General features: G+C 40.6%; 1 protein-coding gene across 1 annotated transcript in view; it reads left to right on the top strand.

The window, feature by feature from the left end:
* LOC146817839 (G protein-coupled receptor family C group 6 member A-like) overlaps positions 1-17,470 on the top strand; it is a 198,070-nt gene extending 180,600 nt beyond the window's left edge. Inside the window, exons 5-6 of the mRNA XM_085611303.1 lie at positions 3,698-3,815; positions 16,078-17,470. Of these exons, the coding sequence (XP_085467429.1) occupies positions 3,698-3,815; positions 16,078-17,105 (1,146 nt within the window). The 3' untranslated portion in view covers positions 17,106-17,470. The remainder of the gene's footprint in view (positions 1-3,697; positions 3,816-16,077) is intronic.
* Positions 17,471-22,677: the final 5,207 nt, after the last annotated feature.

Below are 22,677 nucleotides of genomic sequence, written 5' to 3' on the forward strand. Positions count from 1 at the left end.
TTAGTAATTCTTGCCGCTTTTATGAAATTGTATCTAGTTGTGGAGAGCACATCACCATATACAAACATAGATCCACAGTAACCAAATAGCCAACATTATGTAATTCATTCAGCTAGTCCTGATCTTTTTATTCTACTGATCCAGCGGTGAACCAGCAACAGATACTCCAATACCATATACTCACCTGGGCCCATAAACACACGTATGCACAGACAGGCCAGTAAAACCGCTGGAGTCAAAGTTTGTGTTGTTTCTTGCTTCAAGATTAGTTACCGATCATTCCTAACTAATCTTTCACTGATCAAAAAGTTATTTTCTCTGGTCAATGGACCATTAGTTGAACTAGTTGATGGTGAAATGACATAAATTAATTATCTTTGCAATAAAATGACCACAGACTCGGGAAACATTTTAAAGGCTTTATCTAAATTAATTTCATGTGAACCACTTTCAAAGTACAGTACAGTCTCAGTCACAGGAAGGATGATTCAATTATTAATCAATTAAACAGATATATCAATTCAACAATGACGTTGCTCAGAAAGGAGAAGATAGAGAGAAAAGCACATCTGCACATTCATGAAAATATATTTACCTAGGATGGTGTGAAAACCAACCCCCTGGGCAAGGAACTGGAAATGGTCCCCCGGGAATGATCAGGCGACAAAACCTTCAGGACAGGAATCAGGACAGGATAGATGACCTCTCTAACACCGACACTTGCATAGCCCCCCTCTCTGATACTCTCTTCCTCCTCGAGATTCTTCCTCTAAATTAGTTATAGGTTAGATGGTTCTGCATTCGATTCTTCATCAGTCCAACAGCATCCCGAGCTCTGCAGCATACCACAAATCTCCGTCTGACTAACTAACTAAAAACGACCTCAATTATAATCTTTGGTATTCAGATACCACCCGTCAATGTTTCAATATCACAAAATTACTAACTCTGATTGGACCGGCAAGGGGGGATGATCATCACACCATGCTTATTTTTCAATTTAGTCTTTCCGTCTATTGTTCAAAGATCCCACCCCTTAATTTTTATTCATAAATCTTTATTCCCACCCGTATTCACATCTTATTAGACACAAAAGTATAATTCTCATGTGTTCCCATTCATTTCAGAGGACTCTGGGCTGGTTCCCAGGGTATGTATCCTTTGCGCCCTTGGACTGTGTTCAAGAGTCACATCACTTCTTCAGGCTCACTCACACCACGCATGTGCGGAGTTCAGGTGGATTACAGACTCCAGATTCGTACAAGAGGTCCAAATACATATTAATAAGAAAGTCAAAAAGAGAAATATTAATTTTAAAATAAAACGGTTTCACTGTATACCACCTATCTCTACTCTAATCCCATTTACTTATAAATGCTTTTCCCGCATTAGAATTAGTAAAACAGCTTGGTTTAGTTTCAGCAGGGCAGATGCCAATTATTTTAGCTTTCTAGCAGCCATTGTATTAGTGTCTGCACAGGCACAAGAATTTCCCCCCAAGCGACAGCTCGTCATACTGCATAGATGCAGTTGACGCATGAGCAATAAAGATTCCCTGTTAGCGGGCATTTTAGAATTACGCTCAAGTTTCATGTAGGAAAGCTTCTCTTTCTTTTATGTCAAATGTGGTGCGTATTAATTTACACAATGCATAGTTAATACAAGGTTAGAAGTTAAATGAGAGGATTGCTTCCAAGCAAGTCTCTTTTCTACGAGTCCTTGCTCCATCACTACCACATGAAGCATTCTGGAGGCATTTGGCAGCTATTTACATTGGAGACTATCTAGATATCTGCCACCGAAATGCTTTGTTAGTTCAATTTTAAATCATAAGATAAAAGTTTGCATAACTACTGCATGGCGCTAAAAGAAGGGGCCATAAAATGCCACAAAAACAACAGTGTACCCCAAATTTCCTTTTTTGTGCTACTAAATTTCCTAATCCATGCCACAGTGTCCAGGGGGTCTCTATTGGACCTCAATTATCAGGTGAACAGCACAAGGCATACACTCTGACTACAAGGGAAAACATTAGAAGGTATTTCCCTGCTGTTTATTCAGCCAAACAGAAAGATCTAATTTAAATATATTGATTTAAATATTGTTTAAGTGTTAGATTAAAGACGCAGCCCATGCTTGGTGTCCTATCTTCTTTCAGGGTGAGAGTTCTCATAACTTTCACAAAAGCTCAATTTAGCATAATCTCTTAAACTGCACCAAAGTGTCCACATTTCTTTAATATCGCAGAAATATGAGTTCACTCTATGGTTAAAATGATTCAGTATGACAATTTCTCTAATGATCTCTCCAACTGGTCCACAAAATGAAGTGTAGACTAGAGTGAGGATTCCGCCTCTCCTTCAAGCCAGGCTGAGACATTTCTGGGCAGGTTCAGACACCTTTACCTGGCCACTTTCTAATTGCAGCAGTATTGATTTTATACCTGCTTATATTATACCTTATCTGGCTTATGTGAATATGAATTAATATATTTTTTTAGTACGTACTTGATGTAGTGAAAATGGTGCGGCTGAGGTACACGTTAGCCAGTTACCCAGATAGATTACATTTCTGTGCACATATCTTTATAAAGATTAATGATATATGTCAAAGCTCACTGATACACTCTTCTCTGCTGATTGATTCTGCTCTGACAGACCACCAAAACGTGATCCCAACGTGGGTTCAAGTTATTTCTTTGTTCACTGTCTAAAGCTGGGAAGATTGCTACTTGGGGTGGCTTCATTACGACTCTACTTCCTATCATCAATAGTGGAATACAATGATTCACAACATTTCATGACAGAAGTATTGCTCCAACAAAAGGTGAATCCATCTTTTAATTGTAAAAAGAAGCTATGTCCAAAGGAAAGTTTTATATGGTAGTGAACCCTCTCACCATGATAACATTGGTACTGACACTTTTACTTTGATACTCCTCTGTATTCCAATTGATCATTTTATTTATTGCCTATTTGTTAACTCACAGTTTACTATGAATAATTTGTGTCAGGTAAGAAATAAGAAACTACTGACTAAAAAATGTTGCTAAACTTTATGTCGCCCTTTCGCTAAATGTTTTTGCAGGTTTGTATACATCTTGGCAGTTGAATTCAACCTTGAGGACAAATTGAATGAAGAGAAGACAAAGTTACGTTTATGCATGAAATTAAATGTTGTGTCGCAGGAAAACTAAACCATAGATGTATAGAAGCCAGATGGTCAAGGAGCTGTAGAGTTCAATCAGTGGCGTAGCTAGACTATTTGCACCGTGGCGGTCCCTGCTGTAGCCGTATGTGACAACGGGGGGTGGCAGGGTAATGGCGATACCAGAGCCGGCATGTGGAAGAGCGGGGGGTGCTGGCAATGCTGCAGGTAAGAGCAGGGGAGGGAGTCTCCCACCCCCAAAACGCATTCGCCCCCCTCCCTTGCAATGCCACTGAAGCCAATGATGAAACAAAATAATTTCCAAGCCCCCCTCCTAAAAAGTGCCTGTAGAGATTACATATTACAGTTAGCATAAATGAAGCCCTGCTTGTACGGTATGGGAAACAGCTGCATATCAAAATTTGACATGCCTAAATTACATGAATTAATGAGAAATATTTCTGAACCTTGAGATCTTCATGTTTTATGAATCCATATACTGCCAGTCTCCAGGAAAGCTTTTGATTTTTGCATTATTATAATCCTGCAGGTTCCCAATCTGAATTGCTCACAACGCTGCACGCCTGGACATTACAAACTTCATTCACAGATCAGCTGTTGCTACAACTGCAGTCGTTGCGTAGAGGGACACTACACTGAAGACTTTGGTGAGTGTGCATTTCATAAATATATAATTTACTAGCTTTTAAAATGAATCATATTAGTTTTAATAATGATTATTATTTTTCTTGATGGTCGCTTTTAGATATTTAAACTATATTTTCCCAGCTTAGATGACAGACTTACTTCCAGTCATGTCACTCTTGAAGTTGATCAAATGTTGATAAAGTGATTATTTTGTTCCAAGAACATGTTTTCAAAGTACATTTTCTAGATACGAAGAAACTAGGGGAGGAGCACCGAAAGCAGACAGTAACAGAAGTAGTGAATTTATTTCGGTTAATTAAAACCATATTTAGTACAATTAAAAAAAATTACAATTAAGAAGTAGGTAAACAGGCTTACATTTAGCATAGCAATAAGAATCGAGTAGACATTAAAATTATCTGAATCGAGGAATTCAGACTACACTCGTTTGATTCAGTCTACCAACAATATTCATAGTCATTACAAATTAATTATCAGTGTGGGAAGTTTGCCTGGTAGATGCTGTCCACTAATTAAAGTAGGCACCTTGTCCCAGTCCAAACAACCCTTATTGATGATTAGGTTAAAGACAACCTTTATAGAGAGCTATCCTAGTGGTAGCTGTGGACAGCAGCCTTCAGGCTAAGTCTCGAAGGAATGTAAAGCAGCTTGTTTTACCAGATCAGAACCTCCTGAATGACCAAATGAAAGGAGAACCACACAAGTGTTATGTAAAATATATGTATTTTTCAATAAACACTCTCTACTAACCTCTTTAGGAGATTAGAGCACAAGATACACAATACTGAATCAATATACAGATAGTAAATAGCACAATACACAACAGGCTCCAGGGAAAGACCAAACCATATACTAAAAAAATGGTATAACAACAGCAACTTCACTTGACACAGTGCCTAGAGCACGTAGAGTCACTGGGACCCCCAAAGAACCACCCAAAGCAGTGACACAGGAGACCCACGGAGGACGGGTGCAGTGTGAGTACACATACGCAAGCCGGATACAACTCTATGGGAAAGTCACGCTTGGAAATTTACAGTTTAAGGACCCTTCAGAGAGAACTTCAAGCAAACCCTTTGGAACATAGAAGGTTCTAAGGCCAGCACCCTTGTGAGTACCGAGGTACCCACGTTACCTATCCCAGGGGAGCCGGGTGCATAGGGGTCAAGTGGTGTTGGAAACCTTCGTAGTTTTCAATGGCGTGATGCGAGAAAGTGCTGCTGCCGGGAAGATGAAAAGTGTCGGGTGGAATCCAAGCCTGGTTCTGAGGTGTGAAGAACCTGAGAGCAGAGGCGACAGAGTCTGGGTCACTTCAGGGTGACCAGGGGCTCGGTAGACGAATGCCCACCGATGTCGGGTGCTTCAGGTGAGAAGATAGGATGCTTGACTCTGCAGCCACGGGGATCAGGAGATGTCGACGATGACCACAGTCTGGAGGTGAGCTGTCCCATGATGGATGTCAAGTGCTGGGGGGTCAGTGTCTGGATTGAACACCTACAAGCCTTGGCAACTGCAACCCACGCAAGCAGAGGAAACAAGTTACGGTGAGGAACAGCAAGGTTCTGGGGACTCTTGAAGCGATGGAGAGTCAGGGCATGTCTGGAGCAACCAGGGAAGCCCAAGGAAAGTCAAAGTTACCTTCACAGGGACCCACAGACCAATGGAGCAGGGATTGCGAAGGGACCTCGAGCTGAATCACAAAATACCAGCCCACGGAACACTCGTGGAGTGTAGGCCAGATATCTTCATTGGAAATACTGCTCTGGGTCAGAATTACATGTAGCCCAAAGCACAGCCTCAGGGATCGCCAAAAAACATATGCTGCTGCAAAAGTACACAGGGCACAGGGGTTCGGGTTGCACGGTCCCCACGAGGGATACTGGTCTCAGAATTGCTGAGAGGTCAGATCAACCTCAGGGACGATCGGGAACCCACCTCCTGTGTTGCAGAAATCTTCGGAATCCTCAGGAGCTCGGGTGATGCAAACCGGTCAGATGCATTAAGGTGCCTGCTCTGCAGGGGAGTAACTCCTTTACTCCAAGGGAGTTTCTTCTGTCGTCCAGCAAAGTGTAGATCAGTGAAGTACTTGGTTTCTGCTTGCAGAGTTTAGTCCAGGTAAAATCCAAAGTCCTGTAGCCAGGGTTCCTACTTTATACCCAAGGAAGGGGTTGGACAAACTCTGGGGATCCACCTATGGGAGGTCAGGACAGAAGGGTGGCTACACCCTTGTCCTTTGTCCAGTTTCACGCCACAGAAGGAGCAAATTGATCCTGCAACCAGTTTGAGCTGGACTATGCACAAGGACACCAAATGTGCCCCCAGTGCAGACTTTCAGACACTCTCAGAGTGCACCCACCCAGCCCCAATACACTAAATCCTGTCTGGGAGGTGGTTACACCTCCCTGTGACAGGAAACCTATTGTTAAGCCTTCCCCTGCTCGAACTCAGCTCAGCAGCAGGAGGGCAGACTCGTGTCTGTGGCTGGCAGCATCCATTTTGTGATGCCCAGGTCGAGACAGCTGGTACCGGGTATACCGGTGTTTCACATAAGTCCCTCCTCCCCCGCCAGTTACTGGTGAGGAGGTATGATTCCAAGATGTTTGACACCAAACACAACATGTTTCTAAGCAGCCGTTTTAAAGTTAGCATTTACCGCGAGGTTATAATGCACTTAAATATATATGGTTGGCTGCATCACAAACAACCCCGACAATAGGTCATGAAGGCTGCAGAGGGGCTCTGCTCATGCAGAGGCACCCTGTCACATAAAACCAGGCACCCTGCCTTCAGGATTGATAAGGCCTGCCCTTTGGGTGACTGATAGGTTTATATGTGCAGTGAATTAGAATAGATATAGTGAACCTATATCTAAGTAAGTGGTGCATGCACCACCTTACACAGGCTGCAGTAGCAGACCTGTGGTGCCATTTTGAATGGTCTCTCAGGGGTGGCATAATACATGCTGCAGCCCCTGGGAGGCCTCTGGAGTACCTATGCCCTGGGTACATGGTGTACCATATACAAGCGACTGATAAGGGTACCCCAGAATCCAATCTGTAGTGTACCTAAAGTACATACACATCCAATTTAGTGAGAAAGCAGATAAACTGGGGTCCTGATTAGCAGGATCCCAGTCAGACTAGTCAATAACCATCAAAACACCAGGAAAAAAGTGGGGGTAACCATGCAGTCAGATTCCACATTCCTACAATCAGAAACCCTAAAAACCAAATAGCAGCACATTGAACAGTACTAGTTGAGCCGGAAAAGTTTCTAGATACCAGGAAGCTGGGGAGGAGTCATGGAAGCAGATACTGGTGCTCCTCTCCCATACAGGGTTGGCCTTACCCTTGGTGGCCCCCGGGGCAAGAATCTTTTTTGGCGTCCCCCCAAATGAACTAATTGATCATGGATTCCCTTACTATCACCATCCAATAGTGCCTTATGTAAATGATATAAATAGTCACTGTTCTCAGCACTTATAATGATTACGTTGTTTTAATGATGATGATGGCTCTATCATTGTGCATCGAAAATGATTTTACTGTCATATACATTTTTGCAGGTTTGCCCCTGACGTAGGGACAGGTAGTCCTGAAATGCATTGGGCTGGATTTTCTTTGTGATTTTTTATTGTTTTTCAACAATGCAAGGTATATTTTAAAAAGATTTGCTGAATTGTGATCAATTCAATCTTGTGAAGTTTAAATGTATTCATGAACCATGCAATGAGTATTAAATTATATGTTAAATATAGTAGAAAAATCTTTGATTTATTGTGTAATTTATGGTAAAAACGTTTACCCAGCTAGTATTTAACCCCCCTGCTGTGCACGTATGAGTCCAGGTCGCCAGCCAGTGACCTGGCCGCTTTTGATTACTTCACACATGTCAGGCAGACATTGGTCAGACGTTGTATGCAATACAGTTTGCAGCATTAATTCTAGCTTAAATAGGTGTGCATAATCCACACTCTCATTTTTCAAGCACATTTCTGCCTACCAGTGGCCAACACCTTAAAAAGAGCTGTTGATTTATTAAGGATTGATGAAACAACAAAACAATTTTTAACTACTCATTTTCCTAGACATCCCAAACTTTATATGCTCCCCAAGGTGCACAAGAGTATGACAGATCCACCCTGTAAGCCGATAGTCTCCGGTTGTGGATCTATTTTCGAAACTCCTGAAATATTCATTGGCGCACATCTGCAACCATTCGTGAAAAATTGGGATACATACATGGAAGATACGAACGATTTTCTACGGAGTATCCAATCATTATCAGAGGAAGTACGCGGAAATTGGTTACTGTGTACTATTGACTTGATTTCATTATATACTTCCATACCCCATGCACTTGGCATTGAAGCTGCTGAATGGATATTACTGAAACAAACGACTAAAGACGATCAGAGCTGTTTTGTGATTGAACTCCTCGAGTTCTGTCTACACAACAGCTATTTTGACTGGAACCATTACAATTGTATGGTACTTCGATAGGCTTTCCAGGAGCCCCAGCTTACGCCAATACTTTTATGGCGAAATTTGTATTCGATCATATTTTGAACAACAACATGTGGAAGGAAGGTTTGGTATTTTTTAGACGTTTCATCGATGACATCTTCTTGATTTGGAAGAACACGGAAGAAATGCTAATAGAGAATATCAGAGCCCTGAATTCCATAGATGCGAGAATCCAATTCACTAATACCATCAGGAAGAGTGGAAATGTCTTCCTAGACACATGGATTGAAATAGATTTGAATTCAATTACTACGAGGGTATACAAAATAGAAACTGATCGAAATAATGCTCTTCAATTTTCGAGTTACCATCCGCCATCACTCATCAAGAATCTCCCTTATTCACAATGTTTGAGGATCCAATGCATTACCACAAACACCAGCACCAGCTTAGAAACCATGGAGATTCAAAAGAAAAATTATGTGGAAAGAGGATACCCAGAAGCATTATTGGAATCACAGTTACAGCACTCCATTTTGTGCAGAATAACAGACCTCCTTCTGAAGCACCCTAAAAAAACTACCAATAGAATCGTGTTTGTTTCTAAATTTTTGACAGTTTCGACTGAAATTAAACAAATCATTCACAAACACCGGGAACTACTGAAAGAGGAACCAGAATTCAATGGTCTATTCGGTGACAAACCACTGTTTGCGTTTACGAGAGAACATAATCTTAAAGAGATGCTATCAAGTAAAAAGGTCAAAATTAAAGATACAAAGTCTGAAACGACTAAATGCGGCAACTGCATCCATTGTAATAATGCCATTGTTGGTGACATACTGTTACACCCCAGAACTGGAGAACAAATCAAGATAAAACAAGCGTTCAATTGCAATTCTACACGTATAGTCTATTATATTATATGTCCATGTGGCCTATTATATATTGGGAAGACCGACAGAAAAAAGAAGACTCGCCTGACAGAACATAAGAGCCGGATCAGAAACAAAAGCACCACCTTAAGTTTAGCCCTTCACTGGGAAGAAGCTTGTCACACTATCGCGCAAATAGAATTTCAAATTCTTGAGCACATACCTCCTCGTGAAGGCATAGATAATTCCAAATTGCTTTTACAAAGGGAAATTTATTGGATGAAAAAATTGAACACCTTGATGCCGCTAGGGTTAAATGACAAATTGGATATGTCATGCTTTTTATGAAAGCCACACATTACGTTCCGCATCCATGCACATAACATTATCACATTCATCATCTATTCGTGAAAGCCACACATCATGCCCTGCATCCATGCACATAACGTTATCATTTTCATTATCTAGTGGATACCTAGGTGTTCATCTGCAACAGAGCATAAAGTGGCTGCAGTTTACATTTGAACTAAATGTGAAGCTCAGAATACTCAAGGATTTACCAGAACACAGTTTATCGGGTTAGAATTGGTTTTTAAGTGATGATGTTAACATTGAATGTATAAATAGTTCTTTTGATATTAAGGTTCATTTGTGACTAATAGCTTTTTTGCAACTTCAGAGCGACACAGCGATTTGTTTCCATGAATGTTCGCATTTATGTACATTTAGTGAAGTTTGTAAACATGCCAGAAGTTCAGTATCGATGTGATTGAGTTGAATGACTGATCACTCCGGGCTCGCCCATTCCATCATGGCGCCGACTATTTGAATGTCACCCTATGTGAGTACTACTGCTCAGAGATGAGTTTCAGCATAATAAAAAACAAATAGGTGCGACGTAATGTGAACCAGTGAGCACCAGCATATTTTGGTCACCGTACTCGAATAGATTTTAATCACAAAGTGCTTGAATACATGGAACACAATTCAATTTAACACTTTTTGAATTGTCCAGTCCAATATGGAGCTTACGTTCTGGCGATTTCTCGCGAGAGAACACATAGGTAAAAGAAGGACGCCATATTTTAGATTCTTGCTGAACTTGCCGGCACCACGTTTTTGCAGAGCAGTGTGGAAATTTATCGAGGGAGTACGGATACCTAGTTCAGGTAAGATATGTAGTAAAACTGTTAGCATGCAGTCAGATTGATAGTATTGATTAGGACTCAGTGTTGATAGAGTTATGTGTGTTATACAGAGAGTAGAGTCGTCCAGAGGATTACAGTCGACTTTGTGAGGAACACGATACTTCTTTTGGTAAGGACTTAGTGAAAGTGGCTTGGCGGTTTTTGATTCACTTATGAATAGTTCACACTAACATGAGCATTTACTTTGTCACAGTCTGCAGCTCAAAATGTGACCGCAAGCTAACCGTTGGGAAGCCTCATTTGAGGTCTACCGCTAAGGTAGGAATCAGGGAAGTTAGTGGGCAATCACACACCGCTTCATTTGGTGAACGTAGTTTTGAGACATTTGTGTCATTGTGTCCATAGGAATTATTTAATCCATTGTGGATATTTGAGATTTTATCAGTAAGTTTGTTGCATTCAGGCACGCACACTTCACAGTTTTCTGGCTGAATCACCAAATAGGCTTGGGATGCAGTCTTGTATCTATTCTGTCTGTCACATCACTCAGTAATGTACACGGTTTGGATATCGCTTGCATGATTTCTTGCATGGATACAGGGCTTTTGGCATGTGTAATATGATTGGGCATGTTTACATTATGTAAATGATATGGTCAATGTTTGCTTATAATGATTGAGTTGTTTTAATGATTATGATGGCTCTATCATTGTACATCGAAAATTATTTTAATGTCATATACATTTTTGCAGGTTCGCCCCTGACGAAGGGACAGGTAGTCCCGAAATGCATTGGGCTGGGTTATCTTTGTGATTTTTAATTGTTTTTCAACAATGCAACGTATATTGTAAAAAGATTTGCCGAATTGTGATCAATTCAATCTTGTGAAGTTTCAATGTATTAATGAACCATGCAATGAGTATTAAATTGTATGTTGAATATAGTAGGAAAAATCTTTGATTTATTGTGTAATTTATGGTAAAAACTTTTACCCAGTTAGTATTTAACCCCCCTGCTGTGCACGTATGAGTCCAGGTCACCGCCAGGGACCTGGCCGCTTTTGATTACTCACCTCTCCATAGCCACTCTTTCACATGCATTTTATTTGTTTTATAGTGCTACTCATACCAGTGTAGGGTGTAGGAGCACTTTACATCACACACATCATAAAGATACAGAGAATCTTACGTGTGTATATCAGTCTATAGGAAATGTTACATAAGACAATAAGGGTTACATGATGTAGGAATCATATATCATCCATACTAGTAGGCAGCATATTTTAAGAGTGTTTGGTCTGGAGAAGCACAAACTTAGTATACTGGTTGGGTCGGTTTTACTGATAAGAACTTAGGATTCTAACCTATAACATGCAGTTTGCATGTAGCTCTTTGATCACAGTTGATAGGTCACTGTGATTATCGAAGTAGAAAATCTGGATATAAAATTAATTACCGACAATGCTAATTTGCGTTAGGTATAAACATTAAAAACACATTTTTAAATTACACGTAGACGAATTGTGCAAAGTGCACCAGGCATTCATTTTTACTGGTAGGCCTCAACTAGATTTTTCCTTTAACAAATAGATGTTTTTAGGAAATGCTGAACCATGCAAAAATGTATTTAATAGCTTGACCTGAATGTGACTTGCTTAGATTTTGTCATAACTGGAGAATGTGCCAAGTTTATAAAATGTATTCCTTAAGCTACATATTCTAGATGAACTAAGCTAAACGTCCTACTTTATCACATGTTCATATAATGCTGAATAGGGATTTGCGTATTTAATAATATATATATGCTAATAAGAAATGTGAATGCCATTACCTAACTGGAGATTTGCAAGCAAATGTTTCTGTCATTAGTGTAGTTCATTGTTCTTCAGTGAACATTGAATAAATGATAGAATAGACACTGCAATAGTCTTCCCTGGCAGCCAAGGTTAGACGTTCCCAGTTATACAAATGTTTAGTACTGTAAGTTACAAATCAATAGTGGATAGTGAACTCCATGTGTTTGCCATGGGAAAGGAAGAATGAACAATGAAGCTGCTCACTGTTGGAAGATGTCTTCTCATTGGATGGGAACAACCAGATATACAACTTTGTTGTTAGCATGTTCTCATCCCTTTATATTAGTTCATGTTTCAGTAAGTTAGCACCATTCTGCTACTATTCCATGAGCCACTTCCATTTTGCCACTTCTTTGCACCCAGAGCTATATGCTGTGAGCTACTGCTGATGGTGATTGCTGTTGCCTGATACTTTGTAGGTGACAATTTCTTTATCCGTTTTGCCCTGAGTGGACCAGCTACTGCTGTAATGTTTCCCTATTTTCCTGATAGAGATTTATTTCTGTAGGGTTTGCTACTGCAACTGTTTGCTAATGTCTTTGGTGAAATGAGACTCGGCTGAGTTTCAAGAAACACTATTTTTGGGGAGTTCGACTACTCAATTTTGAACTTCCTCTTTTCTAGGAACTCTTTAATGGGTTATGTTAGGGTAGGTTATTTTTAGATAAAATAGGGTTTAATTGCTTTATGGAGCAGACTTGTTATTTTACATTATTGATGACTCTAACAGATTATCTGATTTACTAATCGAATAAAAAGATAAATAAAAATAATTTGCTAATCTCTTAAGGAGAATAAACCACTTAAAACTATCTTATCATTCTCATCATTGACTGAACTTAAACTGTAAATTATGTTGGTGATATCTTTGATTTAATTTAGCTTCCTTTCATATATGGTGGCAATAGCATGAAGTTAAAATCCATTCCTGTAAGTAAAAGGTTGAACTGGTACCAGAGAATGCATTAGGATTATAACCAGGGGTGGGCAAATAATGCTGCTCTGCTGGTGGAGCTCTAGGAGTTTGCCAACTCCATGTTCTGCGTGTCCGAATTCTTCTCACACACGGTTCACCATCGCTGGTGAGTGCGAGTGAAACTTTTCAACCCCTAGCTTGATTTTCGGGCGGTAGAAGGCCTACAGGCGAGATATCTCAACGCGGGCGGTCATGGCAGGTCAAGTCCATTCAGGTTCAGAAGTATGCCACACAAATAGAAAATCTACTCGAGGGGCAAAAAGAAGTAGCACCCTCTAGTGTGCAGTGTGGTGCAATTCGTGTTGATTTTACAGTGCGGAACAAGCTCCTGGTACTAATAATCAACATGAGCAGCGCAACATGCAGATTTCTGCCTGCTCAGAGAACTCCACTGAATCTTGCTGAATTTTTATTTAACTCTGCAGAATTCAATGCAGTGAAACTCTGTAAATTCTGCCCATCCTTAATTGTAACTCATAAACTACAAGTTACAAAATGATGTTTGTGACAAAATCAGTAACCCACTGCACTATCCACATTAAATACAGTCCTGTTATCTGCATCATACACGTTCTTTTCAGTAATAATATGAACCACATGTGCTACTTTATGATGAGTCAAGACTGACACTAGAGACAACACAGATTTTGACATTTTTACTGTTTTTACATTTTTACTGTTGGCTGGAAACTGCTGGCACCACAAGAATTGTTCAGCAGGTGATTTCAAATGCATAAGGTATTTCTACACACAGTGCTCCCCCCCACCCCCAAGATCATCGGCAGGTGCAGTTGCACCAGCCACAGTAGTCGCACCACCCCAAAGCCAACCCTGCTCCCATTGCACTACTCAGAACATTCTGCACTTTGCCTATGTAATAGATTTGGATGAGTCCCAAGCACCAGAGGCCATGTCAATTGACATCAGTGCACCAGGGTGAGAGGAGCTGAACTTCAGTGTTGAAAATAAATTTGTTCTCATTCTGCAACTATGGAAAGAGTAGTGGGGCAGAAATTTGAGTAGAAAAGCCAGAAGGAGATTTAAAATTACTTTTTATTAGTGCTGATTCGGAGTCTGAGATCACACCCAAGTCCCTGAAATGCAGTCCAGCATCACTGAAGTGCCCTTCTAATCCCAAACATAAGCCCTCAATCCTATTGCAGACCAGTAAGCCCACTCCTTATTGCTTACCTTTTAAATCTTTTATGCCACGGTATACCATTTAAATATACCATCTGCCCTTTTCATGAATATAGAGCATAAAACAACGCCTTCCCTCCTACTGAAAATCTCAAGTTGAATAGAAATACACATATATGAATAATGACAATGTTGGTATTATCCCTATGGTGTAAAAGAGATCGGTAGTCACAAAACAAGGTAGCGTTTTCCCAGCAAGTAAGCTGGACTTGGAGAAAAATGGGAGGCTTGTTACTCATTGTACGAGCCCAGAATATAAGACATTGGTAGCCTTGCAATACATCAAATAAAACATGGGCCTTGATCTTGACTTTTAACTAAGGATATCAGACAGCAATCGGGGTGGGCTTGATATGGTCACATTTATGGAGTTTGATGCACAGTCTGGCTTACTAGTTGTGTAGTTTTTGGAGCATGGCACTGACTTTCATGGGGATATCAGTGTAGATGCCAGTGCTGTAACTAGTGGTCCAGGCTTACCTTAAACATTTCTCTTGTCCACTGCACTGAATGGTTAGTTTGAAGTAGTGAAAAGTTTTCCCAAGTAAGGAGGTGAATACAAATTCTGAATCAAAAAGCATCTCTAGGTCATGGGGTCTTTCAAATTGTATTGTGATAGACTCAATTTTCTGCATTACAAGAATCTCAGTTTTCACTTTTGTCATGCAGTGGCAGTTCTTCTAGTAAAGTACCTGTTCCCAGCACAAAATGATGTTGGTGGATTATATGGTTGGTTGTCTATACAGGAGTGAATTTGAATATCATCGACATATATTTATTTAGAGATTCTCCTGGTGGTGTTTGAGTATCTGTGACAGGGGACATATGTAGATAATAAACAATCAGCAAGAGAGGGATTAATCTTACAGATACAGAAGGACACCGTGCCTGTGGATGACTCGGCTGACCTAATCCTGATTTTTGGCTATGGTTTAAAAGAAAAGAAATTATTCATGAAAAAGCTGGCCCAGATATACCTGCCCTATGTTACAGCTTCTTAGCTGTAGTATAAGAATGCCACTGTTGTAGGACACAAAGAGGTTTAGGAGTATAAGAACTGCCTTCTAATTTTCATCTGAGGAAAGAAGAACCTCCCTCATTGTTTGATTCAGGTTCCTAACCCATACTTATGGACATAGAAAACATTATTTAGTTCAACATTGTCTTGGACTTGTCACTTTACCTTCCTTCCCATCATCTTGCTGGGAAAGGGAATCCTGGTGTTTGGTCAGTAGTTAGAAAAAATCGTATACTTTGTGGTATTATTTTTATGGTGGACGATGATGGCGTACTTTGGAGGACTAAACACAAATCCAATTAAAATTTCCAGGTTTTTTTCTTACGTTTTGTTGATAATAATGTTTTGCATTTTTGCCTTAAAAATTGTGCAAATGTGTAACAATAATTTAATTAGATTATCAAAATGGTGCCTTGCTTTCTCTGGTCAGGGTATACATGAATATATACATCAAAACAAATAAAAAAATTGTGTTATTTGCAATTGAAGTTGGATTTTTCAGTAAAATGACATTTCATTTGTACTTAAGTCAAGTTGACTTTTGTTTTATTTTTCTGCTATCTTTTTTTTAACTGAATTGTTGCCTCATTAATAATAGGCAAAATGCTAAAATCCGGTTGAAATAAGAAAAGTGTATTTATTGTAATAATTTGTAATAATGTTGATGTTAACATGGCTTGGTTGCAGCAATATCACAGTCTAACGTAGTCTTTTGTTTTTCAGATATGAGGGAGTGCAAACCATGCTCACTAGACACATGGCCCAACAGGGAGCAGTCTGACTGCATAAACAGAACGAAAAGCTTCCTCCAATGGAAAGACCCCTTCGCCATTGCCTTGACAGCTTTTGCTGCATTTGGTTTTCTAACAGTGGTGGCAATAGGAGTTTTATTTCTGATCCACTTGAATACACCAGCAGTGAAGGCTGCGGGTGGAGTTTATTCATACATATTGACCGGCTCTCTTCTGAGTAGTTTTGTAAGCACGGTGTTCTTCATAGGTGAACCTAATGACCATTTCTGTCAGATAGGGCAGACTCTATATGGTATTAGTTTCACACTTTGTGTTTCATGCGTTCTGCTAAAATCCATCAGGATCCTCCTAGCTTTTGAATTGATTGACAGACTCCAAGCAAACCTAAAGGTCACCTATCAGCCGGCAATTGTTATTTTTTTTGTCACATCCCTTCAAATTCTGATTTGCAGTATGTGGCTCCTCTACAGCCCGCCTTTGCTTAAGAAAATCTATGCTTTCCCCAGGGTGATTTTGCTTCAGTGCACTGAAGGTTCGCCTGTGGCCTTTGCTGTCATGCTAGGGTACATTGCTGTCCTTGCCTTGCTTTGCTTTGTTGTTGCTTTCAGAGGTAGGAACCTCCCCGGCAAGTACAACGAAGCCCGCTTTATTACCTTCAGCATGCTCATCTACCTCTTTGTGTGGATTGCTTTCATCCCAAACTTCGTCAACACGGTCGGAGTGTATTTACCTGCTGTTCAGGTGGTGGCCATTTTGGCTTCGAGCTATGGCATAATATGTTGCCACCTACTGCCCACCGCCTACATTCTTGTTTTCAAGAGAAAAGGTAATAATCAGCAGAAGTACTTGCAAAGCATCAGAACCTTTCACAAACTAAGAAGCTCCGTGTTTTCTATGAGAGAAACGAAAGAGGCGACTCATTTACACTCAAAGGGGTCTCAGACCAACTTGAAAGTCACCCATGGCAAAGGAATCAGGAAAAGATGTGGCAGTTTTTAAGACACTTAAATATGCATCTTGTAATCAATATTTAATACATGGGATTCTACAATTGCTGTATAAATGACAGTCACTCATTTTCGCACCAAGTTGACCGATTTTAATGAAAAGAAGTCAAACCAACTGTTTAGCAACTAAAACTGAACATTGCTTTTCTTTTCTCTGCTCTGTTTTAATAGCTCACAGTGACAAGAAGAAAGCATATGTTTATTTTTTGCACTCCTTAGATAGAAAAAAGCTAGAACGTGTGTGAATGTTTCTACGCTATCTGAGCTACTGCAGCTTTTTCAAAAAAAAAAAATCACTTGCGTTGAACTGTTTCTAATATCTTTTTGCTACAAATATATGGCAGTATGTTTAATTTTGCACTAGAGGTATGATTTGTATTCTTTATGTGTGCAAACATGCTCGCTCTTTCATGTGAAAAAGCTACATACCAAGGTATTAAGTGGCTTGCAGGTAATGTGATGGTATGGCCATGCATTATAAGGGATAAAGTACCCCCTTGCGTAAATGATAGGGATATTGTAAGTCACCTCAAAGTTCCATAACCGTATAAAGGAGCTCAGCCTTAAGTCTTGTTCCTCTATCTGGTTATCAAACTTCTCTGTGACTTGCAATATCCTTGTCATGTATGGCAGGGGGTACTTTATTCCTAATAACAACATGCCTGTTTATTGATCTGGCATAGATGATTTCTTTTGCAATAGACAAGTTATAAAGTGTTGGTATGTTAAATGTTTGTGGCCTTATTTACCAAAACATTTACAGCAATGCACCTAAATTTTTGCCTTCCGGTATCAACAAAAAGATATCTGGCAGATGTAACAGGTTTTGCTACTGCATAACTGTACACCGTGATTACTTACAAGTATGCAGTAGTATATCCTAGGAAAATGTGGAGAGTGGGAAGACCAAGGCGTGGTTTGATGGAAAGTTTGTTAACACACTTACATTTTTGATTTTGCTGCCATTGAAACTTTCCTATTCAACCCTTTTTCATCCCTGAAATCATTTGACATTTGCTCCTACAATAGCCTCTCTTTGCCAGTGTGGTCGAGAGAACGGAACGCTCCCAAACATTGTGGGCATGCTGCAGAAGGGATTTCTTCATGGACAAATAATGCTTTCTGCATGAAGAAAAACTATAAAAATAAGATTGCATTTTTACAGTGGGAACTGTTCTCCAATGCACATTTTACTACACATACTCATAAACTTACACGTGTCCAGGGGAATGTGTACATGTGTAGATGTATGACGGTTTTGTGGATCTGGCTTGTGACCATTTCAGGTTCTCTGAAATCTCAGATTAACATGAAATTATGTTTTAGTGCCTTCGCCTATGAGCAGAATCATTTATGGATCTCCAGTCTTAACAAGTCGAGATTCGATAAAGTGGTTTAAGCAAACTATCTGTTTCATCCATTACACATTGGACACAATTTCAAATTTTCTGTGTGTTTGGGTCCTGATTCAAGCACTAGCTAGTTTATTCCCACTCCTACATCCAACCAGTTAAATGCATTGTTAAAATGGATATCAAAATGCCACTGTAATTATTTTTAATAGGAAGAATGACTACACTTGTGTTCCACTTGTGTTTCCATACCTTAGGGTGTGGGCGCAGGCCAAAAATACAACAGTGAAGTAATGAGAGAACACCGGTATGGGTGTTTGCTGGCATTGTAGGTTATTTGCACCACACACCCCCTTGGAGTGGTAAGGTGGGCATTTCCTGATCCTCCTCTTAATTGTGAAGGTAGGTGAATTACGGGGGAAGAAATGATCTGTAATTTAATTGTACCATCATGTGACTACAGGGACGTATCCCACAGCCCATAAATGGGACATCTAGGAGGGCAAGAACTCGTTGGAAACTGGGTTATTATTAGTGGTAAGTGTACCCCTACCACTGGCAATAAGTCCACTAATACGGTACTGGGTGCTAAACAGGTCGCTATAAATTAGTCCCTGGCTCAACCCTTGGTAGCTGACACCGAGCAATAAATCTTACCTTAGGAGACAGGCATGTCAAGCATTTAAAAACACCTCTACAGTAAATAAGTAAGACACAACACATAATAAAAGTCCCACACCAATTTATATGACTAGGAAATACGCTTATCTTTAAAATGACACCATAACAATTAAAATCCAATGTAAGGAACCGCAGATATACACTTTCTAGTGCTTAGAAACCAATAGCTCCACCTCTGGACATCTGGTTGTGCTTGACCGGGACAAAGCCAAAGTTTGAGGTCGACCACGATGGAGCCGTGCTTGTATACCCCACACGGGAGGCCTCAGTCAAAGTTTTACCACATTTAGAAACTTTTCTGAGGCTTTTTCCACTGAGGACCCTGGTTGCTCTCCACCAGTCCAGATTCGGTGAGGGCTCGCCAGCTTGACTTTCAGGGAGCTTCCAGTCAAACTCTGGATATCAGACCTCCGGAGCTCTTCAGTGGGACGAACCTGAAATCTGGGCCGGGTTCGAGGTAGAAGATGCTGGCTTGGCTTTTGAAGTTGAGTCAGTCCCCTTATGGAGTTTTTTCCAGAAAGTTTCCCAAACTTTCCCAAGCTTCTGGAGGTCCTTCCAGAAGGTCTTCAGGGGGGTTCCAAGTATCGAAAACACAAATCCAAGGGTCTGGAATCTGCTAGATGATCCTTGGCATGCCTGGGCTTCACTTCCCACAATGCACTTAGTCATCCGCTTAAAACTCCACTGGACACACTTCTGGAGGGGGGCTCTGGCTGAAGAAGGATCAGTTAAGCTCTTTTAACCTGTAGCTACAGGAAGTCTGCTCCTTACTCCTTCTTGAAGCAAGGCAAAGTCGTAAGACCTGTAGTTCCAGAAAGTGTAGCAGGCTGGGTCTTTACCAGGCAGGCCCTTAGGTGCAGATCAGTATTCCAGTAGAACAATCCTCCTTCTTCTTGTAGTTTGAGGCAGCGTGACTGAGACGCTATGCAGCTCGCACATATTTCTTCAGTGGTCCCTGGCGACAAGCAGAAAAGCACCCCTGTCCAAAATCCATGATCGCTGAAAATTCAACAGAGCAGTAAGAGCTAACTAAACCACCTCCCAGTGTGGCTCATTGTCATAGCTCTCATCCCCCTGATGTCTGCAAATTCCTCCCGTAAGGCTTCCAATCTGACAGGAAGAGGGGGTGGGCATGGCTGACTGTCTGGCCTGGCCTGCTCTCCTTTGAAGCTCATGCTTTATGGCCCACCCCCTGCTCTGGCATATCTGTGCACCAAAGAGCTCTCTCCATTATATAGCCCCTGCCTTGCCAGGCCACTCATCACCTAATCAAGACAGTTTGGCTAATCCCCTCAAGGCTGACCAATCCGGGAAGAGTGCTAAAGGTTGGAGTTTGGCTTACTGACAAGAAAGTCTTATAGCTGCTTTTTGGTACAATTTAGGATAAATTCAGCAATAGCAAATTGTTGGATTTATCAATACCATTCTATTCAGTTCTTGAATAGTATGTTTCCATACTTTCCTAGCAATAGTTATGCATCCATAACATATTGCCATGTTGGCCCATAATCCCACTATCTACAATGGGGAAAATGAAATGTGCAATTTCTTCCTCACCAGGGGTTATCAAACCTCTTTTATAAAGGCCCTGCTCAGAATTACAGGACCCACCACCTCTGGGACACCTAGGAGAGACCTGGGGATGCCTAAAATGTAAAAACGATGTAGAGTAACATTTTACAGTGCCCACAGTACCAAAGTAGACTTTGTAGTGAATTTCCTAAACTGGGAAAAAAACAAAATGGGCAGTTTTCACTCACCATGGTTTTTAAAACACCTTTTCTTTTATGGGACCCTGCTTATAGTTACATGATCCTCCACCCCTGGAACACCTAGATGAGACCTGGGTGTACCCAAAATGTAAAAATAAGGTGGATTATCACCTTTAAAGTGCCACTACCACCAAAGTCATTTTTTCAGTGAATTTATTTTTAAAAGCAGTGCTGAAACACAGGGCTGTTATCAAAATTACCTTAGGCTCTCAGCAGTGCACACATGTAAGCGCAACAAAGGATGCCAGCCTCTAAACTGCCATGCCCCATTATATGCCAGGGACTTTTAGGTAGTTTCTATCCCTTTACCATATTATCCACTAAGGAGTTACAGGGTAGGTCATGCCAATTATAAGTGTACTTCAATGCATGTGTTCGCGTTTAACATAGCGCTGGCTTGGGCTTGGCTAGCAGAGCCCAGGGCACAGTCAGAGTCAGCTAAGACCATTGTCAGTCAGTCCAAAAAATGGGGGTGAACTTTGATTCTACTGAAACCCTATGCACATCTCGTTTGCAGTGATACATCGGAACCCCCACATTTAATTCACCATATCCATGTTTGTTGGTGTTGCTAAGTATTATATACTGACTTGTATGCAATGGGACAATATGTATGCCCCTATCGCATCAAGATGCCTGTGAATTGCATGCTTGTGCATGCTGTGTGTATAATGTGTCCTGGACAAAACTTTAGGGAATATGGGCGTACTGCATGTATGGATGGGCATGTATGAGCAGGCATGTCATTGCATGCATTAAGAAAATGTAATGCATCAACACAGGTCTCCTATACTCACTCAGAACAGCTGAGTTAATGAGTTTCTGTTTTTATCTTTTTTGTATGGTTTTATGTTTCTTTTCCTCTTGATCTGTTGTGATTTTGACAAAGATAGGCACCAGTATATGCCTCTCTATCTGGGAAGTAGGCCCATCCTCACCTGTTGATGTCTCTGTTATGTCCTCCATTGTGACAATTGACGAATGACAGACTCTACATCATAGACTAAGCAGTGACACATAGGAGGGAACAGGGATTTACAATCAGTCTAGATGAAATCCTGGCACTCTGTAGGGGCCGTGAGTAAGGGCTGGAGCATGTCAACGTAGTGTGGGGGTACAGGGGTTGTAACCCTCCCTTTAATTTACCGATGTAATTCACTTATAATTTAATCATAGCAGTGGGTCACTAAATAAAGGGAAATTGGGGTGACTGCTAGCTATTTTTAATATTTATATACCCCGTCAGGATTAGAACATTTTCTAAAGTGGTCTTTGGAATACGGTTGAGCCCACCCTCGTTTTTAGGGGCCAGGGTGCAACCTGATGATGAAACATGACAGCAATCGGGTTTGTGAGGGTTCACAATACAAATACTGAATACTAGGCAAGGCCATCATTTTATTATTAATTTTACCATTATTTACAGGGTGCTAGGATACCTGTTGTGAAGTGTACACTTGTGTTCCACCACTGCTGCATATCTTTCATTGAAAAAATGACTGTCTTAAATAAAAGCTAGAGTTTGTGCAATTATCACTGGATAGAGTTAATATAAATTTGTGGGGCCATTGTCCCTAACGTGGAGCCTCTGGAACAAGTTTGTGCAAATATTTCAGCGTTAGAGCTGACAGCCTTAGGGTGGTTTTCCCCCAACTTTTTGCCTACGTCCCCCAATTTTTGTGATCTTGTTTTAGCTAGCTTTAAGAATCTGCCCACTTTACCACTGCTAAACAATGCTAAAGTGCTTCTGCTCTCTCTC

Source organism: Triturus cristatus, chromosome 6 (assembly GCF_964204655.1).
Source record: "Triturus cristatus chromosome 6, aTriCri1.1, whole genome shotgun sequence".
NCBI classification, from domain to species: domain Eukaryota; kingdom Metazoa; phylum Chordata; class Amphibia; order Caudata; family Salamandridae; genus Triturus; species Triturus cristatus.